The following is a 13,617-nucleotide window of genomic DNA, read 5'->3' as shown; positions in this document are numbered from 1 at the left end:
ATGTATAAGACATATGTCTTAATCAAAGAGCTGAATAGCTCTGAGGGGAAAGACGGCCCTTGTTTCTATTTCATTTTTTTTTTGGGGGGGGGGGGGGGGTATCTTTTGATAGTCTTCATGTAAAGAATGAAAAAAAAAGGAACAGCTAGATCATGTGGAAGGTTGACACTTTTGGAATCAATTGTTGTTTTATGTAATTTCGTTTCTTTACTTTAGGATTCAATTTAGACCAATGGAAGAGATCTGCATCTTCTAAATCTAAACATTCAATTAAAGTTGATAGTTAATTATCTAAAATTCAACTAGTTGAATTCTGTCATTTAACAACAACTACAATTATTTTTGAAATCTTAATAATGTACGACTGAACTGCAGGCTAGGGCCATTTTTTGTGACAGTACTCTAAGATTTTTAATTTTTTTCTTAAGAAAGTTAGGAATGTAAAATCTATTCAGTTTTAAATTTCCATTGTTAAAAGTTCCCAGTTACATCTCTCATCACAGGGATACAGGTACTAATAAAAATAACAATATGATTGATGTAAACTGTGTGAAGCTTGTTTCCAAATCCTACATTTTGAAATATTTGTAAAATTCATAAATAAATAGGTTTAAACTACAAAATGCAACATTTGTAATTTTTTTTGTAACTATTACAATGATTATGTTGGTACACAAAATTTAGTTTTAATGGAAGACTATTTATCATTTACTAAATGTCACATTTTAAGTGTTTATTTTAGTGGATAATTAGGACATAAATTGAGGTGCTCCTGAATTGGAGGAAGATGCTCAAAACAGAGTTTTACAGAAAAAAATGGAAAAGATCGTTTCTCTCCCGATTTCATGTAGCCCCTCGGACTTCCTGTTTACTTTGAAAGTTGTTGACCTACAAATTAAAGTATTGCATGTTGATGTTTGAATCATCTACAGCAAACATCATTATGTTTAAATTTAACAAATACTATTTTTATACGACCGCAAAATTTGAAAAAATTTTCGTCGTATATTGCTATCACGTTGGCGTCGGCGTCGTCGTCCGTCGTCCGAATACTTTTAGTTTTCGCACTCTAACTTTAGTAAAAGTGAATGGAAATCTATGAAATTTTAACACAAGGTTTATGACCACAAAAGGAAGGTTGGTATTGATTTTGGGAGTTTTGGTCCCAACATTTTAGGAATTAGGGGCCAAAAAGGGCCCAAATAAGCATTTTCTTGGTTTTCGCACTATAACTTTAGTTTAAGTTAATAGAAATCTATGAAATTTTGACACAAGGTTTATGACCACAAAAGAACGGTTGGGATTGATTTTGGGAGTTTAGGTCCCAACAGTTTAGGAATTAGGGGCCAAAAAGGGACCCAAATAAGCATTTTTCTTGGTTTTCGCACCATAACGTTAGTATAAGTAAATAGAAATCTATGAAATTTAAACACAAGGTTTATGACCATAAAAGAAAGGTTGGTATTGATTTTGGGAGTTTTGGTCCCAACAGAATAAGGGGCCCAAAGGGTCCAAAATTAAACTTTGTTTGATTTCATCAAAATTGAATAATTGGGGTTCTTTGATATGCCGAATCTAACTGTCATGACTGTGTATGTAGATTCTTAACTTTTGGTCCCGTTTTCAAATTGGTCTACATTAAGGTCCAAAGGGTCCAAAATTAAACTTAGTTTGATTTTGACAAAAAATAAATCAGTTAGGTTCTTTGATATGCTGAATCTAAAAATGTACTTAGATTCTTGATTATTGGCCCAGTTTTCAAGTTGGTCCAAATTGGGGTCCAAAATTAAACTTTGTTTGATTTCATCAAAAATTGAATAAATGGGGTTCTTTGATATACCAAATCTAACTGTGTATGTAGATTCTTCATTTTTGGTCCTGTTTTCAAATTGGTCTACACTAAAGTCCAAAGGGTCCAAAATTAAACTTAGTCTGATTTCAACAAAAATTGAAATCTTGGGGTTCTTTGATATGCTGAATCCAAAAATGTACTTAGATTTTTTATTATGGGCCCAGTTTTCAAGTTGGTCCAAATCAGGATCTAAAATTATTATATTAAGTATTGTGCAATAGCAAGTCTTTTCAATTGCACAGTATTGCGCAATGGCAAGAAATATCTAATTGCACAATATTGTGAAATAGCAAATTTTTTTTTAATTAGAGTTATCTTTCTTTGTCCAGAATAGTAAGCAAGAAATATCTAATTGCAAAATATTGTGCAATAGCAAGATTTTTTTTAATTGGAGTTATCTTTCTTTGTCCAGAATCAACTTAAATCTTTGTTATATACAATATACAATGTATATTCACTTTTTACTACCAACTGATAAATTATAATAAATAACATTCAGTGATAACAAGCAGTTTTTTTTACATCTTAATATTTTATGATGTATTTAAATGAGTAGTTATTGTTGCAAACTCCATTAGAAATTTTAATTGAGATTAGTTTTGGAATAAGGGAAAGGGGGATGTGATTAAAAAAATTGGGTTTAATTTTTCTCATTTGAAATTTCATAAATAAAAAAGAAAATTTCTTCAAACATTTTTATGCCCCACCTACGATAGTAGAGGGGCATTATGTTTTCTGGTCTGTGCGTCCGTCCTTCCGTTCGTCCGTCCGTCTGTCCCGCTTCAGGTTAAAGTTTTTGGTCAAGGTAGTTTTTGATGAAGTTTAAGTCCAATCGACTTCAAACTTAGTACACATGTCCCCTATGATATGATCTTTCTAATTTTAATGCCAAATTAGAGTTTTTACCCCAATTTCACGGTCCACTGAACATGGAAAATGATAGTGCGAGTGGGGCATTCGTGTACTGAGGACACATTCTTGTTTTGAGAGGATTAATATTCAACAGCATAGTGAATTGCTCTAAGAGAAAACAAAAATTTTAAGTTCATTAGAACACATTCATTCTGTGTCAGAAACCTATGCTGTGTCAACTATTTAATCACAATCCAAATTTAGAGCTGAATCCAGCTTGAATGTTGTGTCCATACTTGCCCCAACCGTTCAGGGTTCAACCTCTGCGGTCGTATAAAGCTACGCCCTGCGGAGCATCTGTTTTAATAAGTGCACAATCTTTGAGAATGATTTAAATAACCAGTGAAGGATATCCCTGCTTATGCGTAGTGTGGCATTGAACCCATTCCAACAATGACGTCACTATAAAATATAATGTAGGTTGGATATATTTAAAATATCTCGTCATACTGATTTTTCCGGATTGTAAAAGAAACGTAAATAGTGTAAAGGAGAGCTCATTATACGATAATTTCGAGAGAAACAGAAGGGAAATGTGTAAAAAAGTGTTTAAAGTCAATTTATTCATTTGTGTCTCCCCATCTCATCATTCTCAGTAAGATTTGTTGGGGGGTTTTCCACACTATAAAAACAAAATGAATGATGTGAGGGAATGTCACTCTGGACGGCTTGAAGCCGTCTTCCCCAAAAACCCTAACTTCCGGTAATATCCAAAATGGCGGACATAGAAATAACAAAAATATTATTCAAATTTTCAAGTTTTTTTTTAAAAAATGAAAAGAAATTTTTTTTTTTTTTCTGCTGGTCATTAAACTTTTGGCTGTAAGTTATCCCCAAAACTACTAATTCTATCATGTTGTAAATGTTTTAATATAAAGTTGACACTTCCGGTAAAAATATGATGTAAATTTCAAAGATGAGTCCTCAATCCATTTCTTCGATGTAGAGTTTTGGATAGATTGGTTAAAACAAAATAAAATCACTATAGTACTAAAACATATTTTAAATTACTACAATTTTCGGCCAAAAATAACAATCACCACGACAAGCACAAATCGCAGTGCAATGGAAACCCAATTTTCCACATTAAAAATGACCGCGGCATCCTTTCTTACATCCACAATGTACAAGCTTCTGACAAAATGATGAGGCCTCAGAAAGAGTTTTTTTAAAGGGACCCTCTTTGTCCCTTCGCAATCCATTATTGCCTGGACTGGGTAGCATAAGAGCAAATCCCAAGCTCGTCTCATTAAACTACTGCATTAGTATATTGCACGTTTTACATGCTTGAACATCCTGAGCATTTGTTGCTACAAATACCATACTCATCAAAGACTTCATCCACTCTTGTTACAGTTTCAAGGTATTTTATTAAGGTACGTTAAGGACATAATACCCAATCATCATACTCGTTGGGAAATACCTTGAAACTGTAACAACAGTGGATGTAGTGGGAATACACAGCAGGGATGGGGTCGATTACTTTAAAATGTAATCGATTAAATTACAATTACTTTGCTAATAAAATGTAATCGATTACATTACAATTACACCCTATTTCATATGTAATCAATTACATTAGATTACTTTTCTTTATTGTAATCATGATTACTTTAGATTACTTATGATTACATTGTATATTGCTATATCAAAGTTTTTTTTATAACTTTTTATCCTCACAATAAAGCTTATTTTGGTGATTTTTTTTAAAAGCCTTAATTTATTCATCTTTTTAAAAGAATTTATAGACAAGACAGTTACAGTTACAGTGTAACATGTGTAATTTGATAAAATAGCTACATGTATAGACAAGTGTCCTTTCTCTATGTAAAAGATATAACTTTATTTTGAACTACAAATTGTAACCAACTGCCATATTAACAAAAAAACTGAAAATAAGGAAAAATTAATTAAGTATAGTTTTATTGTCTGTTGGGACTTAATTGACACATCCATTAATGTTTTACAGGTGCTAATCCCTACTTTCATTTTTTTTAAACAAACAATAGGTGGGCTTGGGTATTAAAATTTTATTGTCTTAATAACAATATCAGTAAAGTTAAAAGTGGTTGATTGTCATTATTTGTTTGAAAATTTTTAATACTTGATCTAATTGAAATTAATAGAATTATTGTCAGGTGAAAACACAAAACAGTTTTGTAACTTAGGAAAGATTATACATTTCTCTTTATATTAAGAAATAGTTTATTGTATTGATGAAACTTCTGACGTCACCTATTGTTTACTATGCATATTGTTTGCAATATTATGCCATATGTATACACTGTACTTGTACTTGTTTATACTGGTGAGCCTAATGGCTTAAAGTTAATAAAGAATAAAAATAAAAAAGCACATTTTATACACTAATTTATGGAAAATAAAATTTATTCAATTTTGTCAATAAATGAAACCTGGTTTTAACTTCCATTTTGAATTGAGTGGGCTTACATATTTATGCCGACCATCAAAATCAAATAGGAACTAAATGTTTTCTGCATTTGAATTTCAATGTATTTATGTAAAAATATTGGGTAAACTGATATGAAATTGGAGTTAATATCAGACGTTTCAATCAAGGAAAACAAATGCTTTCAAGGCATATTCTTGTATCATAAAAGCTCAATCCCACAAAGAAATATTGGAGAGTAAATTTCCTTTTGTAAACTGTTAACAAAATAAAACACTTGGTTATACAGATTTGTTATATAGATGATCACATTAAACAAGGTTCCATCATTGTGATTACTAGTTTCATGATTTTTCATTCAAGCTTTACATTTGCTTATTTTCATCTTGTCTATTAAAAACTATTTTCATATATATATACAAGATTTGTAATCGAAAAGTAATCATGATTACACCTGTTTTTTGCCATGTAATCGATTACATTATGATTACTTGTAATCAGAAATGGCATGATTACTGATTACATAGGATTACACTGCAAAATGTAATCGATTACAGCTGATTACGATTACTGATTGCGATTACCCCATGCCTGATACACAGACGAATCCAGGGTTAAAAACATCCTCAAAATTGGCAAAGTTTTCTGAGAGATGACGACAATAAGAAAGAACTTTTAAGTTTTCATTCACAGAAGCTTGCTCAATATAATTTTGAGTGCAAGGTAGTTGTAGCAACAAATGCTCAGGATGTTCAATATTATCCACCACTTGATGATGTTTCAAGTGTAGCACCATGTTTACACGAAGAGACTGACACTAGGATCAAGATCGATGTGTCTGATGCAGTGAAACACAGTCATGACTCGAACAGTCGATACTGATGTCATTGCTGTTTTGCTATTCCGTGACATAGGGGTAGACAAACTTTGGTTTGCATTTGGAAGGGGAAAAAGCTTAAGATGTATATCTATCCATGACCTTTCAAATGCACTAGGCATTAAAAGATAACACGTTTGCTGGAAAAGGAACTGCGTTGGTGACATTAATGGCGTTTGAAGATGTGACTTTAGCATTTAGAATGATGATTGACCAGCCAACACCACCATACGGATTTGATAAATTTAATGTCATTGAAAACAATACGTGGTTTTGTTGTAAGATCGAAAAAAAACTTATCAGATTGGATTAACAAAGCAAGAAAATATGTGTTTTTGGAATTTATGGATGTGAGGACCAATACCACAGTCTTTGTAAATGTGGGAAATCAGCTCTCCGATTGTGAATTGCGGCCTAACAAGTATGCTGATTGGGTATTGTGTCCTTACCTTAATAAAATACCTTGAAACTGTAATACGAGTGGATGAAGTCTTGGATGCGTATGGTAGTTATAGCAACAACTGGTCAGGACTTACTATCTTATCCACCACATGATGTATTTCAAGTTTAGCACCAAGTTCACATTTAGAGGCAGACACTAGAATCATGGTGCATGTGTCTGATGCAGTGAAACACGAACTTAAACGAGTCATGATTCGAACAGTCGTTAATGATGATGCTGTCACTCCTGTTTCGCTATTCCGTTAGATAGGGGTAGGCGAACTATGGATTGTGTTTGGGAGGGCAAATGACTTTGGATTTGGATCTATCAATGGCCTTTCAAATGCACTAGGCAATGAGTGATCTGGCACACTTATTGTTATCCATGCCTTTACCTGTTGTGATATGGTTCTCTCTTTGCTTGAAAGGAAAACAAAACTATGTGGGAGACATTGATTGCATTTGAAGATGTGACATAAAGAATGATGATTGATCAGACTAAATCAAGGGGGTTTTACTGTAAGATCGCACAAACTTCACAGATGGGTATAAAATGGTTAACGAAGCAAAAAAATAACTATTTGCGCAAAAGGGAAGGCTTTTTTAGGCTATTCCCTCAACTTTGTCTAGTCTTTTCCAGTATGTAAATCATGCAATATACTTAGATAGTTTTTTAGGGAGAAGAGCTTGGGATTGGCTCTTATGCTACCCACTCCAGGCGGGAACAAAGAGGATAACTTTTAAAAAACTCTTTTTGAGGCCTCATTATTTTGTCAAAAGCTTGTACATTGTGGATGCAAGGATGCCAGGATGCCGCGGTCATTTTTAATGTGGAAAATCGGGTCTCCCGTGCACTGCGATGTGTGCATGTCGTGGTGATCGTTATTTTTGGCCGAAAATTGTAGTAATTTTAAATATGTCTAAGTACTATAGTGATTCTATTTTGTTTTAACCAATCTATCCAAAACTCTACATCGAAGAAATGGATTGAAGACTCATCTTTGAAATTTACGTCATATTTTTACCGGAAGTGTCAACTTTATATTCAAACACTTACAACATGATAGAATTAGTAGTTTTGGGGATAATTTAAAGCCAAAAGTTTAATGACCAGCACAAAAAAAAATCATTTTCTTTACATTTAAAAAAAAGTTGAATAATTAATTGATATTTCTATGTCCGCCATTTTGGATGTTACCGGAAGTAAGGGTTTTTAAGACATATGTCTTATACATAATAACCATCAGAAGCACCAAAGAAAGGTTTATGCACAATGTAATGATAGTAGCAATACGTTAAAACACATTTCAATTACGCTCCCTATAAAATAAGCTTATTTGAGTACAATGTCCGCCATGTTGGATTTTAACCGGAAGTAGGGTTTTTGAAGACATGGCCACAGACCACAATTAATTCCTCTATCAGTTCTTTATAACCTTTTGCATCATTAAAAAAATTGCACCATGCACTTTTGTCCAATTTTTTGTGTGTGTAATGTATTGTCCTAGTCCAAATATATATCCAAAATTCAGAAAGATTGAAGCAATCACTTTTACAAATTTAGCCAATACACATCCATACCCCTATTGACAAGTCAAGAGATGTTCCGAAAACTGTAAATATCACCTTTTTGCACTTAACCTAATCACTCATTCCATACCAAAATCAGTTAAAATACAACCTCCAAAAATTTATTTGACCTCTCTTCTTTCATTTCCACCCAAAAAGATTTAAGGAATGAGTGAGGAAAGGAAAGAAAAAAAATTAAGGAAAAATACACTCTAATTAAAAGGAACTATATTCGTGGACAACGAAAAGCGGGGTCATTAATTGTGGTCTTGGGCCTATTAGGGGCCTAAAACTTGACCAATTCTAATAAAACTTGGCATGATTCAAGCTTAGTATATTATAAAACAGGTTACAAAGTTTCAAAGCCATATGATACCAAATAAAATGTGGCATTTTTTATATCTGAATTTTGGGTGCTGAATTGTGGCGTTGAATTAGAACAATTAAAACTATCAAATTTGAGCTTCTAAAAACCAAAAGATACCAAAACTAACACTTTTTAATGTCTCTATGTATAAGTTAACATCTATTTAAAGCAACAGAAAGCATATTTCATGTATCAGACTTATGCAAAATGGCCAGAAGTTAATTTTATATGAGCCTGTGCCAAAAAATAGAGGTTTTCAATTAGGGTGAGGCCTTATATCAAATGTAATATTTTTCACTTACCACAATTTTCTGAAGTTGTTAAGTTATCAAACAAACTTTAACAGGTTATAAATGTACTTTTGATGGAAATATAAGTTTCAAATAGCATAACGCATGTGGATAAAATGGTCTTTAGCAATGTTATGCTTAAAAAAACAGATTGCCATTTTAGGCCGTTCCCCACATTTGCATATTTCAAAGCATATAAATGATATGGGAGATGGAGATATACTTCTTTTTGCTAAAATCTGTGCTCAGATATGATAAAACATGGAGCCTGGATGTAACAAGACTGTCACTTTCAACTATATATGCAGACAGTATGGTCTGATGCAAAGTTTATTAACTTTACTGTTTAAAAACTGAATGAAATGTCAGCCTCAAAAGGCCAATATTTAAACCACTAGCTATCCAACAGAAGAAAGTAAAGGTAGTCTGTGAAACAGAAATGGTTAAGCAACCAGTAATAAGTGTTTTTGATGTAGGTTCAGTGCAATCTGTTTTGGAATACAACTTTTAAGTGCATAGAACTTCACATTTCACCTGCTGCGTATACTGACCCTTAGACTTAGACTATTAAAACAGCACATTTTGCACTCTTTTTATGTTTTTATCTACTTTTTTTTGTGTTCAGAGTTCACAAATAAGTTAAACAACTGAAATAAATACCACAAACACAAATAGATATCAGAAAAAAACTGTCAGAGAGAAATTAAGCATGCTGTTTTTGAAAAAATAGTGAAAAAAGTGAAAAAGCTACATTTTAGGCATTTAACCTGAAAAGTGACTTTTTCACAAAATTTCTATCAAATGAAAGTGAAAATCATTTCTTCTCATATAGTTTGACAAATCAATACCAATAGATCATTCAGAAAAGATGCCAAAGTAAAAATTCCAAATTTGCTGAAATGCACCTCTTAGGCCACAGACCACAATTAATTCCTCTATCAGTTCTTTATAACCTTTTGCATCATTAAAAAAATTGCACCATGCACTTTTGTCCAATTTTTTGTGTGTGTAATGTATTGTCCTAGTCCAAATATATATCCAAAATTCAGAAAGATTGAAGCAATCACTTTTACAAATTTAGCCAATACACATCCATACCCCTATTGACAAGTCAAGAGATGTTCCGAAAACTGTAAATATCACCTTTTTGCACTTAACCTAATCACTCATTCCATACCAAAATCAGTTAAAATACAACCTCCAAAAATTTATTTGACCTCTCTTCTTTCATTTCCACCCAAAAAGATTTAAGGAATGAGTGAGGAAAGGAAAGAAAAAAAATTAAGGAAAAATACACTCTAATTAAAAGGAACTATATTCGTGGACAACGATAAGCGGGGTCATTAATTGTGGTCTTGGGCCACATCTTATCTATAAAATATACCAAAAGTAGTACATAACAAGGTTTGTACCAAATAGTATGCTAGTAGCATGATAATAACACCTTTTCAAATACTAGCCTTCGATATTAGGCTGATTCAAGTATGAAAAAAAGAGTAATAGTTGAGGAAGGTCTATGCCAAATTTCATGCTTGTAGCAGGATGTGCACAATTCGTCTGAAATATGCTTGTAGCCGCCGGGCTGTGTAACAGTGAACTAAGAATATGTTACAATAGTCTTGATTGCCAATTCCTGTAATTGACCCTGTAATTAGAGATCCCCTTTTTAGCTGTCTCCCTTAGGATGGTTATGAATTTTATTTTACTATGGAGAGCAAGCAGAAAAAGAGCAAATTTATCTGTACATAATGTGTCTATAAACCTATAATGTTTTTCAAATGTTTTAATTACATTTGATAACATTAGATTAATACTTTTGATACCAGAAGTTATTTTTCAAAAACATTTGTTAAAACGCCAATATATCACTTTCAGCTTATTATGCTTTGTTTGGTCAAAATCCAATTTTGTCTGGTATGGAATTAGTCTACAATAGACAAAGGGAAGTAATTTGTTTTAAAAGTATGTATTACAACAGAATTAAATTAGTAATTGGCAGATGGACCATTTACATATTCACATTCTCTTGTCACAGGATTTGTAATTGCATGAGCAATAATTTCTGACTTGTGTCTCATGTTGAGCAGGGAAAAAATATTGCAGGGGGGTGTTAAAAAAGAAATTGTGTAAAAGGGGGGACAATTATTTCTTAAGATTTCAAAAATTAAAAAGAAAATTTCTTTAAATAGGGTTGTGTTGTGTTGTGTTGGGGAGGGGGTGGGGTCAATGCTCAACAGCATAGTGTATTGCACAATTGAAAAAATTTGAATATAAATTCAAATCATATAACCAATTCTTAGTTGTTCTGTGTCAGAAACCTATGTTAAATATTAAATATTTAATTACAATCCAAATTCAGACCTGTATCAAGTGCGAATATTGTGTCCATTTTTGCCCTAACTGTTCAGGGTTGGAGCTCTGCAGTGGTACCAAGCTGTGCTCAGCAAAGCAATTTATTTTGGTCATGCTAGAAGTTGATTCGAAAATTGGTATATAGTTTTATCATGACAAGTTACAGATCAAATTAGAATATTTTTTTTTTTGGTCTGATGATTTTGTGCAGAGTTATAGTCCTTGGACTTGGAAATTCTCTTAAATAATCAGTTTTCAACACTTTTTATGCCCCATTTATGGGCATTATGTTTTCTGGTCTGTGCGTCCGTCCGTCCGTCTGTTCGTTCGTTCGTCCGTTCGTCCGTCCGTCCCATGTCAGGTTAAAGTTTTTGGTCGAGGTAGTTTTTGATGAAGTTGAAGTCCAATCAACTTGAAACTTAGTATATATGTTCTGTATGATATGATCTTTCTAATTTTAATTCCAAATTAGAGATTTAACCCTATTTTCACGGTCCACTGAACATAGAAAATGATAGTGCGGATGGGGCATCCGTGTACTGGGGACACATTCTTGTTTTTGTCATGCTTGAAGATATTGGCTTTATATTTATTGTATAGTTGGCACCATGGCAAGTTATAGATCAGTTAGAATTTTGTTCCAATACAATACATTTTTAACCGGTAGGGGACTATGTATTGCCATGCAATACTCACAGAATGCTTGTTTTTTTCTATTTGTATGAATTTATAGAGTATAAATACACATATTACTCTTTTCGATTGTGAGATGTAATATTTTGTACAACCATTCCAGATTTAAAAGAGAAATAAGAAAAAAATTATTGAATTTGGTTTTTTTCTTATTGACTTGTGCACATATATGAAAAGCACAGGCACTCGTCTCAGAAAAAAAATCCTATATAAAGGTATAATGGGGAAAAAAATTCTGACACGAGTGCCTGTGATGTTAAGAAATATCTATACACATAGATAGCATAAGTAGCCACTTTGAGCACCTCAATAGTTGTATTTCTATGTATGGAACAAAAGAAATGGGTAATGTCAAAAAGCAGGTTTTGTTTTTTTCTACCTGACTACTATGGACAGCTTATATAGATAATATGATTGATTTCAATCTGTCCACTATGGAAATCTGATGTAGAAATAAATGTTAAGGAAATGGCATAGGATGGGCACAGAGTTAAGTAGCTTGAACTCTCAATTTCTGTACCTCCCCTTTTCCAAGTACATATTGGAATATAAGGAAGTTATAATCTTGGATAAAACTACAACAGAAAATGTTCTTTATTTCAGGCAAAGAACAGTAACAAGAGGCGTTAACAAAGGTGTGAAAGAAGATTTTAAAATGACAATTGAAAAACAAGTGAAAAGGTGTGAGGAGAATGTTTACCAACTTGTACACACTTTCTTAACTGAAGAAAAGCCATTGTTAATAGAAAGTTTGACTAAATGAATGAAACATTAGTTACTAATTCAGTTATCTCCTCTTATAATACATTGATCTTGTTACAAAGTCTCCTGTAGTTTAACTTTTTATACCCCACGCAACCAAGTTTTGGAGGGTATGTTTTTGACCCGTCTGTCTGTCTGTCCTTCCATCCATCCGTCAGTCCTCTTTCTTGTCATCGCAACTCCTCTCAAACCACACAACAGAATTTCATGAAACCTTTTTAGATAATAAGGACATACTATGTAGATTTGCATATTGACAGGAAATTATGATTCAATTTTTTTTCTAGGACTTACTTTGAACTTATTTGCCTCAATTTACTACTGCAACAGTTTGTCATCTCAACTCCTCTCAAACCACACAACAGAATTTTATGAAACCTTTTTAGCTCACCTGTCCCGAAGGGACAAGTGAGCTTATGCCATCACTTGGCGTCCGTCGTCGTCAATCGTCTGTCGTCTGTCGTCCGTCGTCAACGTCTGTCGTCGTAAACTATTTCAAGAATCTTCTCCTCTGAAACTACTGGGCCAAATACTTTCAAACTTTAACTGAATGTTCCTTAGGGTATCTAATTTATAAATTGTATCCGAAGTTTTGATCTATTAAAAAACATGGTCGCCATTGCTAAAAATAGAACATAGGGGTCAAATGCAGTTTTTGGCTTATAACTCAAAAACCAAAGCATTTAGAGCAAAATCTGACATGGGGTAATATTGTTTATCAGGTCATGAAATTTTCAGATGAATCAGACAACCCGTTGTTGGGTTGCTGCCCCTGAATTGGTAATTTTAAGGAAATTTTGCTGTTTTTGGTTATTATCTTGAATATTATTATAGATAGAGATAAACTGTAAACAGGAATAATGTTTAGCAAAGTAAGATTTACAAATAAGTCAACATGACGGAAATGGTCAGTTGACCCCTTTAGGAGTTATTGCCCTTTATAGTCAATTTTTAACCATTTTTCGTAAATCTTAGTAATCTTTTACAAAAATCTTCTCCTCTGAAACTACTGGGCCAAATACTTCCAAACTTTAATTGAATGTTCCTTAGGGTATCTAGTTTGTAAATTGTATCCGAAGTTATGATCTATCA

At 32.8% G+C, this 13,617-nt stretch overlaps 1 protein-coding gene across 1 annotated transcript in view; it reads left to right on the top strand.

The window, feature by feature from the left end:
• LOC139488815 (integrator complex subunit 10-like) overlaps window positions 1-12,589 on the top strand; it is a 195,579-nt gene extending 182,990 nt beyond the window's left edge. Inside the window, exon 17 of the mRNA XM_071274746.1 lies at window positions 12,367-12,589. Coding sequence (XP_071130847.1) covers window positions 12,367-12,526 — 160 coding nt within the window. The 3' untranslated portion in view covers window positions 12,527-12,589. The remainder of the gene's footprint in view (window positions 1-12,366) is intronic.
• Window positions 12,590-13,617: the final 1,028 nt, after the last annotated feature.

This window comes from Mytilus edulis, chromosome 9 (genome assembly GCF_963676685.1).
Source record: "Mytilus edulis chromosome 9, xbMytEdul2.2, whole genome shotgun sequence".
NCBI classification, from domain to species: Eukaryota; Metazoa; Mollusca; class Bivalvia; order Mytilida; family Mytilidae; genus Mytilus; species Mytilus edulis.
Note: the sequence above shows the minus strand (reverse complement) of the source record. Positions and strands in the feature narration are given on the sequence as shown.